General features: G+C 31.3%; 7 protein-coding genes across 7 annotated transcripts; 2 read left to right on the top strand and 5 right to left on the bottom strand.

Moving 5' to 3' along the window:
* Positions 1–895: 895 nt before the first annotated feature.
* On the bottom strand, positions 896–5,910 carry Tsp_00604 (putative elongation factor TS). The gene is made up of 9 exons (XM_003376391.1): positions 5,832–5,910; positions 5,723–5,797; positions 5,544–5,668; positions 5,346–5,480; positions 4,497–4,805; positions 3,214–3,392; positions 2,939–3,138; positions 1,317–1,555; positions 896–1,141 (listed from the first exon to the last, which is right to left on the bottom strand). The coding sequence occupies exons 1-9, from the start codon at positions 5,908–5,910 to the stop codon at positions 896–898; spliced, it is 1,587 nt and encodes a 528-aa protein (XP_003376439.1).
* A 1,156-nt stretch (positions 5,911–7,066) lies between these two features.
* On the top strand, positions 7,067–11,522 carry Tsp_00605 (methionyl-tRNA synthetase, cytoplasmic). Its single transcript, XM_003376390.1, has 18 exons — positions 7,067–7,089; positions 7,166–7,282; positions 7,347–7,550; positions 7,650–7,739; positions 7,797–7,983; positions 8,049–8,225; positions 8,366–8,464; positions 8,539–8,656; positions 8,711–8,924; positions 8,983–9,126; positions 9,183–9,284; positions 9,344–9,515; positions 9,709–9,916; positions 9,968–10,075; positions 10,138–10,469; positions 10,523–10,691; positions 10,925–11,077; positions 11,212–11,522. The coding sequence occupies exons 1-18, from the start codon at positions 7,067–7,069 to the stop codon at positions 11,520–11,522; spliced, it is 2,928 nt and encodes a 975-aa protein (XP_003376438.1).
* A 152-nt stretch (positions 11,523–11,674) lies between these two features.
* On the top strand, positions 11,675–11,998 carry Tsp_00606 (O-succinylbenzoate--CoA ligase). Its single transcript, XM_003376389.1, has one exon. It carries the CDS (start codon positions 11,675–11,677, stop codon positions 11,996–11,998), a length of 324 nt encoding a protein of 107 aa, XP_003376437.1.
* Positions 11,999–15,213: 3,215 nt separating this feature from the next.
* Tsp_00607 (ATP-dependent RNA helicase DDX19B) lies at positions 15,214–15,935 on the bottom strand. Its single transcript, XM_003376388.1, has 2 exons — positions 15,904–15,935; positions 15,214–15,850 (listed from the first exon to the last, which is right to left on the bottom strand). Exons 1-2 carry the CDS (start codon positions 15,933–15,935, stop codon positions 15,214–15,216), a joined length of 669 nt encoding a protein of 222 aa, XP_003376436.1.
* Positions 15,936–16,459: 524 nt separating this feature from the next.
* Tsp_00608 (palmitoyl-protein thioesterase 3) lies at positions 16,460–20,103 on the bottom strand. Its single transcript, XM_003376387.1, has 10 exons — positions 19,995–20,103; positions 19,862–19,935; positions 19,666–19,730; positions 19,511–19,581; positions 19,294–19,316; positions 19,027–19,140; positions 18,586–18,684; positions 18,450–18,521; positions 16,589–16,685; positions 16,460–16,542 (listed from the first exon to the last, which is right to left on the bottom strand). Exons 1-10 carry the CDS (start codon positions 20,101–20,103, stop codon positions 16,460–16,462), a joined length of 807 nt encoding a protein of 268 aa, XP_003376435.1.
* Positions 20,104–20,954: 851 nt separating this feature from the next.
* Tsp_00609 (putative mediator of RNA polymerase II transcription subunit 19-A) lies at positions 20,955–21,919 on the bottom strand. Its single transcript, XM_003376386.1, is given in 5 exon segments — positions 20,955–21,026; positions 21,149–21,340; positions 21,356–21,505; positions 21,555–21,733; positions 21,784–21,919. The coding sequence occupies 5 exon segments, from the start codon at positions 21,917–21,919 to the stop codon at positions 20,955–20,957; spliced, it is 729 nt and encodes a 242-aa protein (XP_003376434.1).
* A 1,090-nt stretch (positions 21,920–23,009) lies between these two features.
* On the bottom strand, positions 23,010–25,528 carry Tsp_00610 (aromatic-L-amino-acid decarboxylase). Its single transcript, XM_003376385.1, has 11 exons — positions 25,328–25,528; positions 25,160–25,273; positions 24,785–24,904; positions 24,604–24,732; positions 24,162–24,263; positions 23,901–24,062; positions 23,804–23,838; positions 23,624–23,714; positions 23,478–23,576; positions 23,354–23,422; positions 23,010–23,204 (listed from the first exon to the last, which is right to left on the bottom strand). The coding sequence occupies exons 1-11, from the start codon at positions 25,526–25,528 to the stop codon at positions 23,010–23,012; spliced, it is 1,317 nt and encodes a 438-aa protein (XP_003376433.1).
* Between the last annotated feature and the right edge of the window lie 818 nt (positions 25,529–26,346).

Below are 26,346 nucleotides of genomic sequence, written 5' to 3'. Positions count from 1 at the left end.
TTGCTTTATGTCTTACACTGAATATTCATGAATGCAATCAATAAAAAAATAACGTTATAGAATGCCATATGTTTGAGCATTTACTGAATATTATATAACGAACCAATAGCGTTGATATAGGGGAGGACTTAGGCGGTAGCCCTCCCCCCTCCCTAGTGAATCATCAAATATTTTTTTCAGTTAAGTAACTATTGTTTATTGATTTCAGCAAGATTTTTGGCACCTAGTTAAACGATTGCGAAGTGAAAAATGAGAATATGATAAGCCACAGACAGTATTATTGACAAATTTTGTTCTAAAAAACGTAATGCATTATTCAAATAATGAAAATAATGTTTACAGTGATCTTAGATTTAATAGTTTCATCATGAACACACTATTTCCGTGTATCCACCCTCGTATATTTCCTGCATCAACGTCACTGCAACGAACTATTTAGTAAACTTATAAACTTCTGAAATGCAAATTATTGATAAATTTCCTGTGATTATTTTACAAAAAGTTGCTTCAATGCTTCAGTAAGAAGAAATTACAGGTAGTACATTCATTAAATATAGTGACTGCAAAGTTATCCTCCTTTCAGCCATAAAGCGATTAAAATAATTACTTTAATTTATTAATTAATAGTTAAAATAATTAAAATAATTTCAAACATCGGCATCCTAATCATTTATAAACAGTAACACTTTTAAATGAATAGGCGTATGAAAACAATAATTAACTGAGAAAAAAACATTAATATTTTAACCTTAAATTTTAATTATTTATCTCAATATTTATTTATCCCTAATAGTTCTAGTCGCACGTATATTAATAATAAATAACTTCATGCTTTAATTCAAGAAATAATTATTTAAAATATGAATTTTTCAAAATTGAACAACAGCTGACGACATCATGCTTTAGGCTTTTTACATTTAGGACTTTTGACAAAGGTACTAGTATAGTACATTATTCCATTCTCTTCAGCTTCATGAGATGCAACAGCAAAAGTGCATCTGCCAAATTGAATTCGCTTTGGTCTAAACAGATAGCCCATTGAAAATAGCGCAATTTCAAATTCAGGAGTTGTTCTCAAAAGCATTGTTCCACTATCTTTCCGGAATCCATTCCATTTATAAGCAACTGTTGCATAACTTTCCTAAAAATAAAAAAATATCTTTCAAAATTAGCTCATTTAAAAGTAATTATACTACACTCTGTTGTTAATCATATTCAAAATAAAAAAATATCACAGTATGTATAAATTTATCTGGATATTTCAAAATATAAAAATTATATTTAGTTCAACAAATAGTGAGACTTAAAATTCTTACCGCTTCTTTCATTTTATAGCCAAGGTAAGTTATTTGCCCTGCACTTTCAAGCAAAAAATATCGCATCCAGTAGTGCAAGCCAAGAACTTTTTCTTCTTCTTCAACGATTTCTCCAAAGAAGAAGTGTTCAAAAAGTGAACTATCATTTATTCCTTCTTCATTTCGACGTGCATAAGTAGTAAACCACTTTTTCTTAATCCACATTCGAAACTCATCTATCGTATCAACTTCTTGAACACCTAAAATTTCAGGTATTTTGAATTACACTTGTAAAATTATGTTTGTTTCATCAAATTATATGGAATTTTATTAAATAAAATAAATTTAGATAGCATCTTCTGCAGATAAACAAAACTATCGATACAAATAAATCAGCCAAACAATGAGAAGATTAGCAATATGGAATATTACTAAATCCTCTGGAATAGGTACATTATTTAATTAAGTTTTAATTTGTCAATACAGATAATCGTGTAAATCATTTGAAAACTCTATCTGATTATAAGTTTAATTAAATTAAAATTGATAAATTTGTATAAATTATAGTCTTATTAAACAAGACGCAAATCTTGAAGAATCACATTTTTGCACTTATTCTTTTAAAGCATTTGATGTTAATTTGAATCCTTTGATAAAATGACAATTCCATTCTTTATCTACTACATTGTTTGACTGCATCATTTGGTTTAAATCAAAAGTTAATGATAACAGCCCAAAATCAGGTTAAATTCTGGTATAAAAATCTGAAAAAGATATGGTATATTTTCAATATTTCGAATTATGGATTCTTTTAACCGATTGTAAGCTTCATTTATATGTTACTTTAAAAAATCAACCTAACCATAAATTATTATTATTATGATAAATACTAACCATAAATATACCATAAATTATTATGATACCTGAAATACAGCAGGGCGAAATTTCACTTCTACTATTTACTCTGAAAAATATACTATAGTAATAAAGAATTTATTCAAAATTGAAAGGTATATCAAAAGTACTGTGCAAATAAAGTTTTGATTTAAAGTATAATGCATTTAAAAATTACAACTAAATAATATCTCACAATTGAAGATTTTAAAATATAAACAACCATGCAATCTCCTTACTTTATACAGCATATATTTTTCAAAAAATTGACAAAATTTAAAAATATGAACGTGTTTATTATTCTGGAACATTATAAAAACTAACAGGCTATGTTTGCACAAAAATTGGATTAACTGAAGCAAAAAATAGTTAAAATTATACTAAAATGAAAATGAATGAATTTATGAACAAAGAAAAATATGTAATATTGAAATATTGATTAAAATATTGATATTCTGTCATATATATGTGCGTGTATGTGTGTAAATAGATAAATGATTTAAAAGTTATTCTTATGATAACAGAAAATTTTTACAGTTTATATGTAAATTAAATTTAAAAATAAAAAGATGAAATAAAGCTGCTCGAATGATTGCGTAAAGCAACAAAATCATGCAAGAGTATGAACAGTGAGCGGCTTATCATTAAATTTTTCATAAAAATAAAAACAGCTTCATTTTGCTAGACTGCATTTATGAATATACTTCAATTTTTAAATGAGAAAAATGAGAGAAAAGAAAATTGTCAACCTGCTAATTTGAAATGGTTCACCAGTAATCTGATGACGTTGCTTTTCATCACTTCGTCAAGAAATGCTTCAATTTTCTGCATCTTCTCGGGTGTTTCATCCTCTTGGATGCCAAGCTTTGGCGTGTAGAAGTTGACTAGATCGAAAAGCGCCTGCACAGTCGGCAGTTTCAAAGCTTCAGGAGAGAGATGCTTGATCAGCCTGAAACCGAGTGGATAACATATTTAGCATTCAAGGTGCACAAATTACGAGGCCAATTAAACACTACAAACAAACTTGTCCAACGGTCCAGTGGCTTTGTCGGCAGCAATCTGGAAGTCCAGAACTAATTCAAATTGTCTAGAGGAGAATTTGTCGATCTTTTTCATCGAATCCAGCCACTGAGTGATCATGTCATCCGTGATGTTGTATGCTGTGGCGTGATGCAAGCAGGTGAAAATAATGAAAAACAGCATCTTAAAATTAACACTACTACTCTTCACAAAATGCGGCGATTGGAATATTGGAATTTGCAAACGGAAAAGCATTATTTTCTGTTCTTCTTTTCAAAAAACAGCAAGTATCACTTTACCCTGGTAAAAGTTGTGCTTTCTTATGATTGTATTTTGGTATTTAAATTTCTCAGCAGGAAGTGAAGATAATCGTCACTTACAATGAAGCTTTACTTTGTCAGTTTAGTCCAATCGTATGAAAGCAATAAGCCTAAATAGCTCAATTCATCTGTTTGTTTAGTGCCTCTGAATAAATTTCTTCACGGTAAACAATGCTTACGTACCACCACATACTGGCCACATTGATTAAAAAACAAATTAAGCATAAAACACTTCACCGATCACCATTGATAAAGCTCCAGTGCAAATATTTTTAAACAGTATACTACATGTGCACAAAAATTAATATTCATCTGAACATCACTGAGTCGAAATAATCTGTTTGTTTCTTCTCGTCAATGAAGGTGTTATTTTAATTACCAATATTGATGATGAATTAAATAGCATTCATTTTTTACACTAAAACAGACCATTAATCAGCATGACAAATAATACAAATTTTCACTACGATGACAATTTTCAAATATTGCCGTAGCAATTTTCGAAGTGACAAAAAATAATATGCTGGTGTGAACAGAAAAGAAGTCATCACTGAAATTTTGTTTAATAATAAAATTTATTTTAGTAATTGCTGTTTGTTATACATTATGTAATTAACAAATTACTATTCTAGTGTAATTAAACTCTTGCACAATTAACAAGAACCCATACAAAAAAGCGTTCAATTTCCCCCTACTAAAAAATTACAATAATTTTGTTTTGCCACTTTTCCCACATTTTTGTGACTTACACTACTGAACACATTTTTTTCGTAAAAATTTTAAATAAATACAATCAATCTTCAAATACAACTGCTCAAATGTTTACTGCTTCACAAAACAATTACAAAAATCCTGAACTTAAAAATAAAACCTGCCACCAATATACAATAATTGAACATTAATATTTTTCAATTGTTAACTTGGAATAATAATTTCAACTTTCCTCCAAGTTCAGCGTTTCTCCTACTTGAAAACGTTCAAAATCTAGTACAACAATTTGTTTGCATTTAGCATAATCGGCTACCGTCATGTTTGGAGCTAACAAAAAGCTCTGACGCATCAATTCAGTTTCGTTATTCAATTCTGTACGTTGAAATGATTCTGCATCATCGTCATCTTCTTCTTCAGTATCACTTTCATTAATTTCGTTCTGCATTTTACTGTTCGCTGTATTTTCTGGCTTTTCATTGCTACCAGCATCAAACTCGCCAATCGACGTTGGATTCATACCAACAATATGCTGACACAGTTGCTTTCCAATCAGCTTTTTCTCCTCCTAAATTTCAACTTCACAGAATATGCCAAACAACAATATGGACAAATGACAAATCTGTAATCGAACGTCTATTATTACTTCATCGACAATCGTATTGGCAGTTTGAAATGCGACTATGGCACCGTATTGTCCCAATAATATTTTCTCGTCACCTGCAGAACATCTTGGATGAGCATAATTAACCAAAAATATTTCATCCGCCACAGTTAAAATGGTGCTTCGTCGTAGGTTAATTTTTTCACCAAAGTGAACCATAGATGTGGCCATTAATTCTTTCACTTGTTTCCGATTTTTTTCAAAATTCACTTCGATGCTTTCTAAATAATCTGATGGTATTTTACACTAAAAAATATAAAAAAAATTAAAGTTTAATCATTTTTCCATTAAAATTTATTAGTTAAAATATCGAATCACAAAATTATCAATCAACCTATGTGACATTAAAATATCTTTAAATTTATCAAATCACTTATCCAAAATGGACAGCTTATTTGAAAATCGTTAACCAATTCAAGAGAAAAAAAAACAGGTAAAAGTTACTTTATTGAACAACGACTCCTTTTTCGGAAACAATGATTGTTGGTGTTGTAATTGTTCATGACAAGATACTGTAACTGCCCGCACCAAATTTTGGAATTGTTCATTTTTTGCAACAAAATCAGTTTCGCAATTAACCTGAAATGCAAATCAAAAAAAAATTTTTTTTTCTCAACATTAAAACTGTTGAACAAAACGTACTTCCACGAGAATGCCGAAATTTTTGTCACAAAATGTTGCAACCAGACCTTGACACGCCTTACGCGTTGCTAATTTCGCGGCTTTCTGCCAGCCTTCCTTTTGCGCTGTTTCGTAAAGCCATTTCTCTGCCTGAACATTTTTCAAACCACAAAATCCCACATTTATAAATTATTACTAACTATTAAACGATGCGGGCACGTGAAAACAATGATCATACGAGTTCAAAGTCGTAGTGGAATTTTTCCAGTGCTTTTCTGCAATTAACAAATGAAAAGCTTGTTTTCTTACGGAGTTTCATGAGCATTTCTTTGCTGACAGCAGCACCGGTAGCTGTTGAAAATTTTCGAAATATGTTGCGCAAAAGCATTTCTTGCTTTCACTGCACCTTAGAAACTGCAAACTTTAAGACTTTAGTCTGTTCTAAACAGCGACATATTTTTCACAAGAAATAATAAAATACTTTGTTTCTTTTAAATTCTCACTTTTATATAACACTTATTTCCACAACAATTTTAATGCGACAATTTGTTTACAGTAAATAATATTCAAGCAACGTCACAGTATACTCCGTCATTAAGCAATCATAGCAATTGGTGATTCGGCGTTTAGAATTCAAGGTATGCATTTGTTGAATCTATTATTTATAGACAAATTATTGTGAAGGTAAAATTTATAGTTTCACAATTATATGTATATGTTTATGTTTCTTCAATAGTAAACTGCTAGTATTTTTAACAGTGACCTTTTATTTATTCATTCTTTGCGTTGGAATCTTGTGCTTAGTGTAATTTTTTTATTTGAGATAAATTCTAACATCAAGATCATTTTTTATGAAGACGTCTTTTGTAAAGTAGGTGGTGAAACAATGGTGCTTTTTTGTTGCTTTACTTTTACTTTATTGCTGCTTTATTAGCCATACTGATACATTTGTAGAAGTATTGTATTTGATTAAAATATTTAAGGACTGACATTATTTTATAAATTTATTATATATTTTATACATTTTATGCTTTTATTTATTTATTTTATAAAGTGACATGCATGCGGTTGTTTTACTCAGTTTTGCATAAAATAAAAGCTGTTTATCCGATAGGTAATATAAAACAGTGCATTTTGATGTATTTATTTACATATTTTACATTTACATAGAATACATATTTTATTATACAGTTTTGGTAGTTGAAAAATTATGATCGTGACTAGCTTGCTTTTTTGCATTCGTTTTAGCAGAAAATGAAGATGCTGGTTAGTGAGGATTTACGCGAAAGAACAACAAATAAATTGATGCTTTATTTCTAAACAATGTCTAAATATTACCAGTACAGTACTTTTTATATTATTGCAGTTGAAAATAAAGTTTTAATGTTTACATCTACAGTATCTCAAAATGAATTCTGGTTAAAAAAATATTCTGACTGTGTGAGAAATGTTATACACATTTAGCGCTGCTTAATTAATTATTTGATTATTTTTAGTCTAATTGAAAAGAAGCGATAAACAGCTGTTCGTTGAAATCGATAAAAATGACTGCCAATGATAAAATTATGTAATGAATTTAAATTATTAAATGTAATTATGGATTTATTAATTATGTAATCATTAAGCTACAATTTTGAATTTAGTTTTCCTGTTCCTGGAGAAAGAAACATTTTGATAACCTCAGCGCTACCTTACGTCAACAACTATCCGCATCTTGGCACTATCATCGGATGCGTTTTAAGTGCTGACGTATTTTCGAGGTATAAGTTTAAAAAATTAAGTAATTTTTAAGACATAACAGTATATTATTTCAGTTTATTTCAGATATTGTCGATTGCGTGGTTATAATACATTGTATATATGTGGTACAGATGAATATGGGACTGCCACAGAGACAAAAGCTATTGAAGAAGGTGTAACTCCTATTCAGCTCTGTGATAAGTATTATGAATTGCATCGCGATGTTTATGAATGGTTTAATATAAAATTTGATTATTTTGGTCGCACGACAACAAAACAACAAACAGAGTATTTTTTCTTTTCTACTTGCATTATTGTACAGCATTGCAATCTTGCATGGCTGTGGATTTCAGATATTGATGAATTTAAATTTTTGTTAAATTCTAGAATAGCTCAGCATATTTTTAAAAAAATATACGATGCCGGTTTTACTACTACAAAGAACGTAGATCAGCTTTATTGTGAAAAATGTGAACGGTAATTTTGCATTTTAAATTGTTTATTTCATTACATAAATTATGTTAATAATTCAAGTTTCTTGGCTGATCGTTTTGTGGAAGGTGAATGTCCGTTTTGTGGGTATGAAGAAGCAAGGGGAGATCAGTGCGACAAATGTGGTCATTTAATAAATGCACCTGAATTGAAGTTGCCAAAGTGCAAACTGTGCTCCCACCCGCCAATCATACGCACTTCAGAGCATCTGTTCTTAGATTTGCCTAAAGTGTTTTAATTATGTTTTTATTTTAAAAATAATTTATTAACCAATAATTTATTTGTTTCGTTCAGTTGCAACTGAATCTGGAAAAATATTTGGAAGAACAATGGGCTAGTTCGGATTGTTGTTGGAGTCATAATGCGATCGCGATCACTAAGAAGTGGCTAAAGGAAGGTCTGAAAGAACGTTGTATAACTCGTGATTTGAAATGGGGTACACCGGTTCCGTTGGAAAACTTTTCTAACAAAGTAATAATAACTGTTCTTTACACTATATAAGTAAGTAAATAAATAACTAATAAATTAGAAAGCTAAATTGATAAATAAACAAGTAGATTATGGATATATTTTTTTTAATCTGATAACAAACAATAAAAATTGAATTTAAGGTTTTTTACGTATGGTTTGATGCTCCAATTGGTTACTTATCAATTACTGCAAATTACACTCCTGAACATTGGAAGAAATGGTGGATGGACGACAAACATGTATTAAAAATAATATTATTCTTAATTTAAGTGTAAAATGAATAACAATAATCTATTGTATATTTTTGTTTCAGGTTGAATTGTATCACTTTGTAGGGAAAGATAATGTACCTTTTCACAGTATTATATTCCCAGCTACTTTAATTGCTACAAATGAACAGTACTGTAAAGTCAAGAACATTTCAGCAACAGGTTGATGCTTTTTTTTACTAACAGAAATATCGATTTATATTTTTACTTATGCAGAATATCTAAATTACGAAAGTTCGAAATTTTCAAAAAGCCGTGGGGTGGGTGTATTTGGTAACAACGCGCGGGAAACTGGCATTCCAGCCGATGTTTGGCGTTTTTATCTACTATATACGCGTCCAGAATCACAAGACGCTGCTTTTAATTGGGATGATTTTGCTTTGAAAGTGAATTCAGAGTTGTTGAGTAATTTGGGAAACTTTGTGAACAGGTAATAAATATACAATTCAGTAAACAAGGCAGTGTGAAAATTTGTATTGTCTTTGCAGAGCGTTATCTTTTGTGGAGCGGAGATTTCATGGTGTTATACCTGAAGTGGACGAAAGTTTGTTGGATGAAGATCGCCTGCAAGCTTTTATTCATAATGTGAATGAAACATTGAATAATTATATCGACTGTTTTGACAATTTGAAGTAATTTAATTTTTGATTTAAAAAACTGTTTGTTATTTTTTTGTAATTGGTTTCAGACTCCGCGACTCAGTGAAATGTATCTTGAACATTAGTCGTCTGGGAAATCAGTACATGCAAAGCGAACGTCCTTGGGAGTTGATCAAGCAGAACGAAAGACAGTTGGTTTATGCAAATTTGTAGTTTCAAAATGATATTTTCTTTGTCTTTTAATTTACAGAGCCGGAAGCGTATTAGCGATTGTTGCTAATGTGGTTGCGATTTTAGCTGCACTTGTGCATCCAATTATGCCAGAAATTAGCACGAAAATTTGTAAGCAGCTGCAGCTTGAGAAGTTGGTTTTTTGCTCTTCGTTTCAATTTCTTTTGAAGCCTGGACATCGTATAGGGCAGGTGTGGATTCTTTCATATATTTTGAAACATAAAAAGAAAACTCTTCAACTATTCTGTAACTATATTTATTTATTACTTAGGTGTCATATAAATATATAGATGTGATTTTATTAAAATTCTGTAGTCATGCTGTAAAAAAAGAGTGTTATTTTAATTGCTAAAATATGAAAATAATTGATATATACATATTTAGGTTACTACTTTATTTGTGAAATTTGAAAAAGAAACGGTGGAGCAGTTTCGGAAAATGTTTGCCGGCTTCCAGACGAATTCAGAAGTGGCAAATGTGAAAAAGTCTCCTTCATCTGGAAAAAATATTTGCAAAACAGTTAAAGGCTCTCAAAAGTATTGTGAAATGTTTGCAGAAATTGAAGAGACGCGACATCGAATATCTGCTTTAAGTTAGCTTTTGAATCCACTAAAATAATAGTACTTCATGATATATTTTTAAGAGCTTTTTTTAACTCAAAGAGCCAAGCGAAGATTGGCTGCAGAAAATGAAGAGCTGCAAAAACATTTGGAAAAGTTGAAATTGGATTATCAGATTTTGATGGATAGACGTAAAGTTGATTTGTAATCAGTGATTGATTTTGCAATCAGTTCTGTTGTTTATCTGTTATAGGTGAACTGTACTCTAAACTTGGTTTGAACACTGTCAGCAATGAAAATATTTCATTGGGAAATTCAAATGAAAAGTTTGCTACTACAAAAGATGTGGTAAAAGATAAGAAGGAAAAACCGAAAAAGAAAGTTGCCGAAAAAATGGATAAAGTTGCCGCTTCTGATCAGAAGAATGCGGTAAATATTTCTTCATTGGACATTCGTGTAGGCCTCATAAAGAAAGCTGTCAAGCATCCACAAGCGGACACGCTCTACGTAGAAGAAGTAGATGTTGGCGAGGATGGGGTGCGAACTGTCGTATCTGGCTTAGTGAATTTTATTCCTTTGGAAAAGGTGTGTTGCGAATATGAATTTTAACGTTTCAAATTATGCAGTTTTTTTTGCAGATGCAAAATCGGTTTGCAGTTTTACTTTGCAATTTGAAGCCAGCAAAAATGCGTGGCGTGGAGTCGCAAGCGATGGTTTTGTGTGCGTCAACAAAAGATTCAGTGGAAATTCTCGAACCTCCCGAAGGGGCTGTCCCGGGCGATCGAATATTTTGTCCTGGATATGAAGGTAATTTGCGGACTTTGAGGAATTTAAGGTGAATACAGGCTTTTATTGCACTATTCAGTTACGGAATAATTTGTTTGATTTTTCAATTTTAGATTCATTTTTATCATTGAAATGATAAATAATTTTTGCAAACTAAGAATTAATAGTGTAAATGTGAGATTGTAAATTGAAAAAGAAATTTGCAAGTGTTCAAATGTTGCTTATTTATTTTTGTTTAAATATGAGCATTTTAGGAACGCCAGAGGCGCAGTTGAATCCAAAAAAGAAAATCTGGGAAAGTGTGCAACCGTTGTTGTTGGTAAATGCTGACGGCCAGGCTTGTTACGCAAACAAGCCATTGCGAATTGTCGGTAAAGAGGGTTGTTTAACAGCTCCAACACTGCGCAGTGTGCCGATTAAGTGAATTTTCAATTTTGTTCATGTTATTAATAAAAGCAATTTCAACTTTGCTTATGAAACACAGTGAACGTGGGAAAGAAAGCGGAAAAGAATTTTTCATTTTTTTAAAAATGATTTTGAGCAAACAACAGCCGCATATGGGGTAAAAATAATGGTCAGTTGAAATTGGGGGTGGGGATTCGAAATTTACGGTATTTCAAACTGGCGGTGGTAGGTGATTGTCCAGAGGCTGGTAGTGAGGCGGCGGCCGTCTCTGCCTCTGCATTGGTACAGCCATCACTTCCAAACTGTTTGCTTTCAGATGAGTCAAATCGAAGAGCCATTTCGCTTTGCGTAGATACGAAGAGTCGGTTTGTACTTCGGTTTCTTGGAGAGCTGTTTCCAGTTCAGTTTGCGTGGTTCGAGCTTGTTGCTCAGCTTCAGCTTGACTAGAAATATCACGAGTATCTGGCCTCAGCAAGTACAAGGAAGTTTGAATTTCATTGTCGCTGAATGGCACCGCCTGCGGTTCCAAGATCAGCGACGTTTGCACACCTGAGTCTGCTGTGGTCGGTTTTGTCTGGGTTGGTCGCTCTTCGCTGCCAATGCCGGTTGGCGTTTGCACGCTGCAAGCACGGACGCATCGTCGAGGAACCGTTTCCACCGAAGCATGCCGACGTCGTACGGCTGGCTTTTTGTACAAATCTGGTCGAAACGTTGACATGAGCAGGGGAGTTCCGTTGGCCGTACTTTCCGCACATTGGCGTAGACGTTCCTTGGCCGAGGCGCCGAGCACTCGCGGCGCCAAATGGCGCACATACCACGGCTGCTTGCGCATCGCGTTCGCTAGCAACGAATCTCCGTTGCAGGCAACGCCCGCCTCTTGGGCCAACGCGTATTCCGATTCTATCATCCGACTCATACGATAAAGAAACATCTCCAAATGATGCTGGATGACGTTGATTGTCATGCTGACCAATGACAAGCCGACCATGACTAAACCAAAATTGAGCACCATCAGCCGAGGACGATTGGGCGTGATGTCGCCCAAACCGATCGTGCTGAGAGATATGAAGAAAAAGTAGAGTGCCGTGAAATAGTTCCACTGATGTTCCCAGGCACAAAACAAGCCAGCGCAGAGAAGCATCCAGAACAGAGTAAGCGATACGGCCAGCCACACTGGAATTGCTTCCAGTGGTGTTTCGTCGTCATTGTCGTCCGAGTCGTCGCAATTAGCCCGTACGGCGAGCGAATCTCTTCGATTTCGATGTGCCCAACTCCAAAATTGATTTATGCGTTTACAAAACATCGTACCCAAATCATTCAGAATCGCCAAAGCCAAAGGCACTCCAATCAAAGCATAGACGATGCTCAACAGCCGACCGCTTGTTGATCGAGGATAGATATTACCGTAACCTTGAAAATGATTTTTATTAAAAATAACAAAATGCATAAATTTAATACAACCATCTTGTCTTAAATATTATTTATTTAATCAACATGTAGCAGATTTTATACGTAGGCAAGTTTCAAAATGAAAAACTGTCATTTACATTTACACTTGCCATTTATTACACTTTCGAATGATACCTTTGACGTGCATCCTTTCTGAAAATACGTAAGAGTAAAAAGGCTACGTCAAAAATTAGGAAAATGAACAAACGAAACTGGTTAAATTGCATGTTTTTCACAAGATGAATAGCAATAACAAATGCGTAAGTATGTGCTTTACTCGATCATTATATAATTGACGTTGAATGAATAATGTTTCTCTTCTACTTTATGCTGTTCTTATTATTATTATTATTCGACTAAAAACAAAAGGATATATTTGTTAGATATAATTGAATTTTTTCACTGTTAATTTTGTATCATTAAAACGAACTTATTATAATAGAATTTATGCTAAAATGTGCAATTTAATTTGAATAATAACCGATAAAATAAATGAGAAAATGTAAACATTTGACAAAGGTAAATGGAGCATAATTCACAAACATTGAAAATAATTCTTCGAATGAACCATTAATAAATAACCAAAAGCATGCTGATTAAGAAGAGCAAGAAAATTTCATGTAAATTTTGTTGTACAAAAATTAAAACTTTTTTGAAATGAAATTTTCATCATTACAACGACACTTTGTTGACTTGAAATACTTGCTGGCCATCATTTTGATTTTAATAATCAAATGCGATGACAAAAATAAATATTCATAAACATCAGCCAAAGTCAGATGTTCTGTTTCGTCATGTTTATTATTACTAGGAACACTGACTGGGCTTGTCAAAATTTGAAATTTATATTTGTCAGCATTTAATTATAAATATTTTGGCTTTATTGGCCTGTAAGAAAGCTCTCTAATAGACATTATACGTTTAAATAATAGACGAACTTCAGTTGAACTGATATGCACAGAAGGGAAGAAAAGTAATAAATTTTAATTGATGAAATAAATTGTTTCTTGTTCATTCAAAATATTATGCACCGCATAACAAAAAATTTGTTGTTTGAGAAAAAATTTATTTAAAATTCACCATATTTAATAATTCATTAATTTTAGATTGCTGATTTATTAATTGGAAAATATTTTTAAATAAATACGAATAAATAAATAACAATACAATCACTTACACTGATCGCTTACATAAATTATAATTAATTCCAGTTTATAATCACGATAATTACTTCGCTTCACCACATATATATGTAATTATGTTCTTTAAGTTTCTTTCACTGGCAGGGTATGAAATCGCTACTGTTATCCATTTAGAAAATTTTTACATTTATTTCAAATATACATAAATCATCAGTCTTAAGCTGCATCTCACGAAAAGCAAATAGTATTTAAAAACGACTACGTAGTCTTAATATTTTTATGCGCCGCTATAATCTTGCATGTTGAAATTTACATATTCACCTTCGCATACATGCATAAACTTTTTTGTTCATTATATTGGTAGATAAAAAGTTGCTACATTTAAGCAGCTTCAATGCAAGAGAAGAACATTATTTCCGTATTTTAGCAATCAATAAAGAAGAAATAATAGACAACAGCCATCAATAATAGAAGCAACCAATAATTTACAAGCTAAAGCTAGTAAATTAATTGTTGATGATAATGAAATTTTCAGAAATAGAATATGACATAGAATTTTCAAAGAAAATGCGAGTGGCTTGAAAATTAAACTGTGGAACCAATTTACATTGTAAATTTAGCATGAAATAACAAAGTGACGCGATTTCAAAAGCAGGTGCGCTTCATTTTGAACATGAATAATTATTTAATCTTCGCTCATGTTTCACCAAGTACACTCCTTCCAGCGAGAAAGCAAGTATTATTTTAAAGTAACAACAATTTTTCCCAAGTTGCAGATATTTAGCAGAAATTGTTTTAATCAGTTTAGGTTAAATTAAATTCAATCAATGAACCATTTTTACTGACAATAATCAAATGTAATAAGCAATTACTAATATCTGCGCAGTATGCTTGAATCATTAGAACAGATATTGCATTGAAAAAATTTACACAAAGGATGAAAATTCACTTTAAATAAATATTCTATTTTAATGAGCATTTTCATGTTTTTCTTTACTACGTTTTGCATTCATGTTTAAAGATATATAAATCAAATTTGATTGTTCAAATTAATTTGAAAAGTACACATTTGAAACAGCAATTAGTGTAACATTGATAATTTTAAATAAACATTTTAATTAATTGTAACATTTAAACTATATATATACATTAGCCAACTGCATAAAATCATTTAGGTGCAGCTTTTTCAAGTCATTTCAAATCTTAAATAAATTCAATCTTATCTGCATTATTAATCTGCAGGTGCAATGATTCATAAAAATAGTATACTTTAAGAGAATCATTGCAATTACAGTTTTATCAAATATATGATAATAAAAGCAAAAGTTTAACTAAATAACAAAACTAAAATATTTAACAAATTATATTTTTTATATTATAAAAGTTGATTTTAAAATTGTTCAAAAAATAAAATCATAAATTGAAAATACTGTTGCCTCACACTTGAAATTTAAAGCTCAAAATGTAGTTTATTAAATTCAAATGAATTAACCTTAATTGTATCTTTAATATTAATTTCAAACTCTAAACAGATTTGTGATTCAATGTTAGAAAAAAAATGCTACAAAAAAGATTAGTATTAAAAGAAATATATTACCAATAGTTGTAAAAATTGTTCCAACGTAAAAGAGAGCTCCCCACATGTCCCATCGCATTGGTGCCCCTTTGGAAAATCCAAGCCCTTGCTCATACCAAATTATTAAATCTCGACTCGCATAGAGCTTCGTTTCCATTGATAAATCTTTATCTTTCAGTATTACACCGAGACGTTCTACGGCTTCATTTCTCAACTTCTCTACCGTTTGCTTTTCTCCACGTCTGATCTGTTCTTCATACGGTGCTTCCACAAGAAGTAACAAAGCTGCACCAATCAGCGAATAAATCACAAGTAGTACAACTGGTATCAGATGACTCAAGCCAAGTCGCTGTTGCAATGTGTCCAAGTGTTTCAACAGTTTGTCCAATTTGCGCGGTGGCTCTTGTGCCCAGCTTACCTTAGAGCCTCTAGTTGAAATGGAACTTTTGGTCAAATTCATCATCGGTCTGACTATACTGTCGTCTCTGGATGCACACCGGCTAATTCGATCACACCTTTCTTCACCGTTGTCTTCAAACTCTTCTTCCTCGTCCGGAATTGGAACCAAAGTAAAGCTTGGCACCGATGATGACCCCTGACGTAGCCGGCTGCAATGAAAGCTGTTCGAAGATTGACTTATAAGCTAAACAAAGAAACATACCCAGGCGTTTTGCGCATGAAAATCACAGACATGTTGTTGTTTGGTCAACGGGGCAGGGTAGGCATTTTGGCTCACATGTCAGATGAAGCACGGCTGCTGGCCGGCGCCAAGGAAGCGCGCTGAGATTGCTGTCTCCTCTTTCACCTCTTCGTTTAGGGTCAGTTGCCAGAATGGCCAAACGTTGTTGATTTTTACGATGATTCGAATTCGCAAAAAGCCCAGACAACGTCACAAAGTGAATAAAGTGACACTTGGTTTGGTCTGTTTATTCACAAACAAATTGATTAAAATTTTCCATGGCGCGTCTGCCTCGCCCGAGAGAGTCTTTATAGCGCACATACCTCCTATACACACGCATTTAATGCACAATCACATACTTTAGCATCTGCACACACGCGCACACACTCATCACATATCACTTACCGCATACCACACAGAGGCATACACAAATATACTTGCTTACCTAGGAGGCGCTTTTCTATTACTCACTTTATTAATGAACTAGTGGCAACAATTTCAGCTAACAATGAAATGACGCTTCAGCAGAGTTTATTTACTAGCCTTGTTCGAGGTCAAGCAATTTTTTGCCTTCATTTCCGCTTTTGTTCTGACATGCTGCTTGTGCTTTCATTGTTGTGTCTTTGATGACGAATTATTAATTTTTAGCAAATTTATTCAAAACAACCAAGGTAATAAGGGAAAAAAACATCACCCATTCGTTGATGCGGCAACCGCTTTAAGAAGGCATCAACTGCTAGTGTATGACATTTGATGAATTTGTTCTGCTTATTAATTACAACAATACAATTTAATGGTAATTTTTTTACTTCTTAACTGTAGCAAAATTGTTTTCAAATATAATTTTTATTAGAATACTATGCTCCCATATTTGAAGCATGTCAGCATTGGTACATTCATGACATTATTCATGTTTCACTGGTAACATGCAACTAATCCAGTGTCGAGAAATGTTTCAAAATTTTTTGTTTTAATTTTACATTCAAATTACATTCTTTTTTAAATAGGCAATTCATTAAATGAAGTAAACATTGCCTTTGAGCAGTTGTTGCTATAAATATTAATTCAAGTATGAAAACAAATTAAGCAATTTTAAAAATATGTAAATTTTCAAAGCTGTAATTTAAAGCAATGTTCAAATCCTATCGCAAACAGTGAGAAAATTTTAGAACTGTTGATCAAAAATTAAAAAAGGCGAAAAAGTAAATGCAAGTTATATTGTGTATATTTTTGATAGTAAAGTAAAAAATATAAATATATTTTTTTAGAAATAAATTGAATCTTTTCTTAAACTTACAATCTTATCAGTTTAGTTGTCAATAATATACCAGAAATCAAATATTTACTTAAAATTTAAGAAGTACGATAATCAGAATGTGAGAATGACAGCTTTATTGCTGTTTATTTTAAACAACTTTGCAAGCATTTAAAATTCATTTGAAATTCTGCTTCAAATGTAAAGCATCAATAATCACGGCTGAATTAATTGTGTTTGAAATAAATTAAAAAATTATTTTCAACAAATTTTAAACAAGAAAGTAAAGAAATTATTTGAAAAACAGGACGTAGGAAAAGTACCTCAAGTAGGTAAATAAGTTGAATCACCAGTGCTCATGTTGTCATTAAATCTTCTGCCACCTTTATAGCGTATCAAAGTAATAAAAAATATTTTTTTAATGTTTTAACAGATTTCCTAAAATCTTATCGCATGTCACTGTCATGAAATTTAATTTGTCACAAAATGATGTTTTAATGTTATTCATCCACTCCAATGTACATTAGCAAAGAATTTTTTTTATTTTCGTAAATATACTGATACTTTGTGATAGTTGATTATATTTCAACAGTAATTAAACAATTTTGACAAATTCAATGTTGATAAAACTGTTTTATAAAAATGGTGTGTGTACAATGTTTAATTTTGTAAATGAAATCTAACTCCAATGACTAAAAATACTTTTTTGTTCAAATTTTAAACTGTTCTCCATCATATTAAGAATTGCTTGCAAAACAAATGCTCAATCATTTCAGGAGACAAATAGTAAATGTTACTAATAATTTCATATTCAATAGAATTAAAACAAATTGTTTTAATTTCACATATTGAATTAAATTATTAATCATTTAAAAAGCTAATCCATTTTGCATCGGTATTTGCAAATTTTACTCGAATGATTTTCAATAAACTGAGAATACTAAATTTCTTCTGCTAATAACGACTGTAGCATTTCACCTAAAGTAAAAAACACAGTAAAAAGCAGTGTTTAATTTAGTATGATGCCGATACAGTTGATTTACATTTTATGTTACTACTTTAAACTTTCATTTCTGCAAAGTCTGCATCAAAAATACTATTTGATGAATTTGTTCATAATTTTAGAGATAAAATATTTTTCTGTAAATTCCAAATGGTCACCATCAGTTTTCAAGAAGTGCAACTTTCCATCTTTCTCCATCTGAAGCAGACCAAGTCGATCCTAAAGTGGGGAATTTTCTTTAAATGCATGATGAAAATGCAGTAGTTATACATTTTTGTAAAGTTCAGTCTCTTGCAATGGAATAACATCTACCGCTTGTCCAGGTGCATAAAATCCGAACCACTAAACATGCGAATATACAGATCATTAAAATTTGAGTTTTAAATTGAAAATGAAAATTGCTTACTGATGATTCTGGGGGTACAACCATTGAATCTCGAGTAAATTTGATCAAAACCATGTTTTGCAACTTTTGCAAGTTCTCTATGTATGTTTGGTTTAAAACCTGAACACATGAGATATTAAGCACTACCAAAAATTGAAATGAGTTATTTCAAAAAGAATTTTTAAAACATTTAAATTTATAAAACATTTAATAGTTAAAATAAACAAAACTCATTTAATATATCACCAAATTTATTATAAAACACAACTCCATAAACACTCAGTCAATTATTGCACCTTCAATATTTCAGTTGTTCAACTTTTTCTTCAGTTTTATGATACTTAATGGAAAAAATTAAACTTTATGCTGCAAATAGTAAACGGTTACCGTTTTATAACATTACGCAGAAAGCAATCCCGGATTCGATTTATTAATGTCAATTCAAAATTATAATAATATTACCTTTTCGTTGTTTATTTCAGCAAGAAAAATACTTTTATCACGATAAGTATTTTCATCCAACGGATTATGCCAGTATTGCGCTTGAATCACACTGAAATGTTCACAACTGACATACTAATAATTGAAGCTTTACGCTTATAAATAGGAAGACTGAGGTAAAAATTAATTAGATTATGTTGAAATTTAAAAAATCAGAATAGCAAATGATGATTATGTTGATTGTTGTATTTTAATGTTTGCTCATGCATGAAACATGGATGGAAAAACGGTCTCACTTCTTTTGGACGAATCTAAAATTTATGTATTTTATGAAAAATATTTCTTCCAAAAGTAATTAAAAAAATTCCCCTTACTGCACATAAGCCCCATAATTAAGCAGCATTCTTGCGAAATTGCAGAGTTTTGAACCATGACAACGAGGAAGTCCAAACACACCTTAGAATTGCAATTCTGTAAAAATGAACAGTTGAAAATTAGCGTCTACCTTGATGCTGCCCTCCAATGGAGATGAAATTTTTCATTGGTGGTGATGGACAGCGTTGAGCCACAGCTCTTCTAGAAAGTAATTTTTTACATTTCGTTTAAATTTAAAATTGCACGCATGAAAAATATTACAAAAATTGTGATCCCTGGGAAAACCCAATCGCATGATAGCCATTTTGCAAATGTTCGTCGTTGGCAATTTGATTGCACGCATCAGTAACCTGAATAAACAAAATTCAGAAAGCAAAGATAAAAAAACAAGCTATCCAGAGCATGCCTGCTTGTTAATGTTACCAAAGTAACTGTTTTCTATATCTTCTGTGGCGGACTTTCCAAAACGTAATGATAATACATATATTCCAGGTATTTCTCTTTGCAACACGCTTATTATTGCTCCCAGGCCGCCAACATTGCAGCAAGAATCGCCTGAACAAAAATGTTTAATATGCAAATTAACCTGTGAACTGCTTTTTTTGAATAAAAACGTTTACCCATCCCATGCCACATCACCACAGGAGTTGGATCTGCAAACACTAATTCATGAAAACATGAAAGGGAAATCACGCAAACGCAGAGGAACAGTGTAGGCGACATGATGATCTACAACGAAGCATGTTGAATTTAGCTTTAAATTTAATTAAATGATAAAATTAAAAAACAAGTTCAATAATCATTTTGCTCGAAGCTTCTTGCTTTCATATTTTTTTATCACTACTACGTTCAATTTTGAAAGCTTGTTAAAACAACAGCAGCAGCAGCAGCAGTGATGGCAGTTGAACTTCAAATGCGCTTCTATACAAGTTAGCATGTGGACATTTGTCAAACATTTTTCAACAATAAAAACTTGTCATTCTTTCTTAGATTAATCAAAATTTTTATCTTGTCCCATTTATCTTTTCCATAGTTATCAAGATTGAACTTGTTCCATGAACTGCGCAAAAAATAGCATCTGAAGTTATCAAACGTTTCCCAAAATTAATTTTATTCTTCCGACAAACCAATCAATCCATTACGGATACTTTTTGTGCTAATCACTTTTTAAGCTTACTTTACAAATATCACTTGTTTACTTACAGTCACATTTGCATTAATTTGCAATTGATCTGCTTTTCATAAGAACAAATGTCAATATGTAACTATCAGTTTAGTGTTGCATTCTTAGGAGAATAGTGTAACAACAACACTAAATTTGCAGGTGCACGCACGTTTAGTCAGATTGTGGCAAACCAGGGCTTACAACAATAGCAGCACAAGTCACATTCGCTCATCTTATAAATAACATTCTCAATATGTTTTATCAAAAAAATAAAATTTATTATTTACAAATATAAATAACACGCAAACAACTGAAAACATCAAATATTCAAACGATCACAGAAAATTAGTTTTATAATATACAATGCAGTGTTCAGTAATGGCTGAATTTTGACAAAAAATTAATACTTTCAAAAATCCAAAAAATCGGACGCTTGAGAAATCACAGGTGCTGAATAAACAGGTTCGCTTTCCATCATTTTCTAAAAGAAAAGAATTCATAACTGAAAAATATAAAAATGCAAGAACTTAACTGTATATTATTTTTCAATAAAAGATTTTTTTGATCCATTAGTCAGTTAACAAAGAAGTTTAATTTACATACCTTTTTCTTTTTATCTTTCTTTTTCTTCTTTTTCTCTTTCTTCTCTTCCTCTTTTTTCATTCGCTTCAGCCGTTTCTCCACATCATCTTCCGCAGACTCACCAGCGGATAACAGTTCATGCTTCCGCTTACGTTTCTTCTTATCGTTTACAATCTCAGCACCGACATTCCACAGCTGATATTCTTCAGGTATCTTTAAAAAAATCACCCAAGATAATATGCGAAATTTCACTCTGAAATCAAAATGCAATTTCCTACTGAGCCAGGTAGAAGACGAAAACCGGCTAAATCGCTGTTGCTCAATGGCAAAATTTCTTTTCCACATATTGGAGGCTTTTCGAAAAGCTGTCGCAACGAACTAAATTTTAAAAAAATCCATATTTACAATTTGAAAAATGTCTGCTGACGAAATTTGAACAAATTTGCCTTCCGTCTTTCTGGGCAGGGGTGTCAATGTTACCAGGGAGATTAGGTAGAAATGCGCTCAATTCTTCTTTAAGCTTTTTATTATTGCAAAACTTGTTGAACGCATGATCCAGACCATAATAAGACAACAAATTCATGCTACCAGTAATAGGACTGGGACCTAAAGGCTAAAGTTTAAAGGCAAATAAATTTATCACGCGAAAAGCTTACTTGGCAGCTCATTTTTCATCATATAAAATGGCATAATAACAGAAGGTTTTCGACCAAGTGCAATTTTGGTACGCAAAATACCGCTGGAATCGCGGGTCTGTGAAGAACTCACAGAAGCACTGTCGCTTTCGTCCATTTTTTACTTTAATGCAAGCAAAATGCTTAAAATAAAAGTTAATCAAATTATTATTATACATTGGTAATTCAATAAAATTCTACTCATATATCAGTAACATTAAAAATTCTCATATTAAGTTAAATCCATCACGCATCAAATACATAATTTAATTTACAGTTTTAGATTAATCTGAGTTAATATAAAGTTAATAAATCTAAAAGTGTAATAAAAGTCAGTCTATATAAGTATCCTTCCTCCCATATTTAAAACATCAATGAAATAAACATCGTAAACAATATCCTGATACTGTAATACATAAAAGTAAAATCAAGAGTAAATTTACAGTGCAGCAATTAATTAAATATAACATCAGGGAAATTGTTTTTGCTTATAAATTTTAGTGAATAACAATCATATAAATAATATTAATAATTTTATTATTTTTTGCGACAAAACTTGGTTGCCTTCGAGTTGAGTGGATTGCATTATTTTGGGATCGACAGAGTGAGTATAACTTCCGATCGCGATTGTTTGCTTTCACCGACGAATGCTGTTCAAGCAAAACTCAGCTAACAGATCACACCGTTTACTTAATGAAAGACACAAACAAACGCCTAAACACAGCAATCGAAGTCCCCAGCACAACAGACACTAGCCACGCTCAGCAACGACAACTCCCTCTGCAGCGCTTTCTCTGCACACACTGGAGCGAACATACACTTCAACCTTCACCACCGTTTTATATCAATCATGCGTTGTTATTGTTATCATTATAGTTTATCATTATTAATTAGAAATAGTAAAAATATTAAATAAATTTAGTTATTTTTTAAATGAAAGTTTGCTATACATATCAATGATAAAATATTGTCATTTGTATGATAAATTCATAGTTTCAAATGATTATTGCATGCAGTTTTATTATAATATTCAAGACGAAAAATATTTTTATTTTTTTTATTTTGTTGTACATTTTTTCTAATAATCTACATTTATATGATGTGACGGCTTTTGTTTTTTATTTTCTATGCCATCATTTTTATAGAATGAAAAATTATGTGCAGTTTAACATAGTGCTCTTTGAAATTTGGCGCAAAGCTGATTTTATTTAGTAAGAAGCGAGAAGCTTTGTCGCGCTAGCTGAGATTACTTTCCATGCAAAGTGGATGTCTGCAATTTCAGTTAAAGCAGAAGAAATTGAAATTCGTAATACAAACACATTTCTTAAAACTGAAGATACAACATGAATTCTTCGTTGGTTGTTGATCATTTGGTATAGCTTTTCATTTACTTCATTTGTATCCTAAAATTGTTCTTTTAATTACTGTCACCTGAAATGTCTTTTCATTCTAATGATAGTTAAATATCTATGAATTGCACAATGTAAATATTAATAAAAATTGCTTTTATCGCATTTACCTTGAGTCTAAAGCAGACTAATCCTAAAATAACTGGAGCAACCAATTCAAAACGTTCATCTTTAACTACAAAATCTGCAAATTCTTTTGCAAGACGACACATCTAAAGATGTTGCATATTAAAATTATTTAAGAATTATAAAAATGTTTTATTTTACTTTTCTAATGTTTTCTTGCAGGAATCCGACGCCGAGAGCTCTGAAAGTAAGCCAAAGTTTTAATGATCGAAATCGACGACCCAATGGAATTTGCCAGTTCTAAAAGTGATTGTTGAAGAAATGTTTGAAATCACTATTGCTTTTACCCGAAAATCAGGAATCATATTTTGATGTTCGTGTTTCAAATATTGCGGATTCACATAATATGCATTTTCAATTTCAAGTACATTTTTGAACCTATATTAAAATTGATGAAATTTTTGAAGTAAAAAATTTAATTTAAATTATTATACCACATTGCTGAACAATCAAAATTGATCATTAACGCTTTGTGTGGATTGAAATTGAACGTATCTGCATACTTAAAATGAGATGTTTTTATGAATATGTATTTTTGATATTACAAATCCAACTTCTGATTACTTCAATTCCATCAAGTAAATGACGATATTCTGGACAAATGAATGCACTGCCAGCGTAGGCAGCATCAATATGCAACCAAATTTCTTTTTCTTTGCATAGCAAACCAATCTCTGTTAAACAGTCGAATGCACAAGAGTTCGTTGTGCCCAATGTTGCACAGACCTTAAACAATTTTCATTAAGTGTTTTTTTAATTTTTTAACAAAAAATTAGTATTAACAAAAAAAGGAATAAATCCTGCGTTGATGTCATTTTCAATCACCGCCTGCAAAGCGACTCTTGTCATACGATAATTCTCATCAGAGGGAACTTTTCTAATTTGAACATGCGCCAACATTGCGGCTCTTTCTACAGAGGAATGGGCCTTAAACGAATCAAATATTCTTTGCATCAGCTTTATTTAAACAAATGATTTTCAAACAGTATCACCATCTAGGCTAGCATCTTCTCGAAATCAATTCTTTTTAAAAATTTCTTTTATTTTGTAGATGTATATGTGCAAGCTTTAAATTATGATTAGCCAGATTTTACAAATCTCAAAAAAACTGTCAGGATTGGAAAAGAAAAAACTGTTCATAAATTAATAAAATTTTCTAAACTTCTAAACTTATAATGATTAAATACGGTTTGTTATACATTAGATAATGTATAACATATATAAAACTTTTAGCTAACAGATAAATTATAAAAACACACACACATACTTGATCAGAGCAGTAAGCAATTAAGTCCTTCTCACATATATGATATTGCTTGTTTTCACTTTCATATTTTTTACATGTTTTGTTTCTTGCTGCCAGCATGGAAAATAGCACACATTCACTTGCAGTACCCTTGATGAACATTATTATTATATGGTAAGTGAAAATGCAAAAATTTTAATACTTGGATCATTCCAGCTCCTGGTCCAGAATGAGAATATAAAAAATATTCAGGCAGTTTTAAAAGTTTCGCAAGCCAATCCATCATGACCATTTCGAGTTCAGTACAAGCAGGACTAGAGTTCTGCAATATATATTTGAGTTGTTATAAATATTGAAAAGAATTTTCTAAATTCTGAAAATTTCTTGAAAATAATCTCAATATTTCAAAAATAAATACATATATTCTTAAATATCATTTTAATTTCAAAATGATTTCTTAATCCTAAATTCTATTCAGACTGTTGCTATTTACTTAAATATGAAATTAACCTAACAGTAATGATTAAAAATTTAATTTATGATTTAAACATTGGTAAATTTATAGTTAAACAGATACCCATGTAAAACCGATGCATCCAATTCCAGCCGACAGTATATCACCTAGAATTGCTGGATAACTGTTTCCAGTTGGATAATAAGCAAAAAAAAGAGGATGGTGCCAATGAGTGGTCTGAATGTAATATATAAAATGTATTGGGTGTTGTTTATTGATAAACAAGCATACTCCTTGAAGAATGACATTTTCTATATCAGAAAATATATTTTCCCAACTGTCTGGATCCATTGGAGCTTCTTCGGGTAAAAGACTTCGCAAATATCCTGGCTTGACATCTGACATTGGAGTACGACTTGGTAAATTAATCCAATAGTCGGCGACAAAGTCAATCATTTTCTTTCCCCACTTGCGAAACTCTTCTGCATCCATTTTACTTGAAACAAAAAATTATGGTAACATTTATTTCAAATATATGCATCGTTTGCATTTGCATTTATAAAATTACAAATTTATAATTTACAAAAATTTTACATAATTTAAAGATTGATTATAATGGCTTTAAACTTTAATTTGCATGCACATTAAAAATTTTACATTTAATAATGAAAATCGATTACAAATTTTTTGCTTGTTAACTGATCGCAGAACAAAAAGTATTCGTAACGCTAGAAAGAAATAAATTTTGAAAGTAATAAATAAACTAATAAAGATTTAAAATTAATACAATGTGATAACTTTACAAGCTCAACATATTTGAAACACATAAATAAAGTTAATATACAATTAATAAATTATAATTTTATGTAAAATTAAAACTATGAAGATTTACTTACATGATATTTGATTTAAACAATTATTCTGATGAAAAAAGATAAAATTGAGTAATTCTTTCTGCTAGTGAACTGTTCACTATACCAATAAATGAATACTATCGAGAATGAAAAGGCGAATGTAGCTTAATTCATTTTAAATAATTTTCCTATGCGTGACAAGTGATTGATTTTCGTTGAATTTGGCGTGGTTATTTACACTGTTTGCAGAACATGCAGGAAATAATTGGTGACAGTGTAAGTGGGCGTTGAAATTTACTCAAAAGAATATTTCCTGGCAAGATAAAGAAGCATTTGGAACACCATACACATGGCTGAAACATGAGAACTGATTAGGGTATTAAATTGTTCGCGTCAATAAAATACTGTACGGTCCATTTCTTCAACATTTCATCAAATTTCTTTGGCTTTCAAATA

The sequence above is a fragment of the Trichinella spiralis genome (genome assembly GCF_000181795.1).
Source record: "Trichinella spiralis strain ISS 195 chromosome Unknown Scfld4, whole genome shotgun sequence".
NCBI classification, from domain to species: Eukaryota; Metazoa; Nematoda; class Enoplea; order Trichinellida; family Trichinellidae; genus Trichinella; species Trichinella spiralis.
Note: the sequence above shows the minus strand (reverse complement) of the source record. Positions and strands in the feature narration are given on the sequence as shown.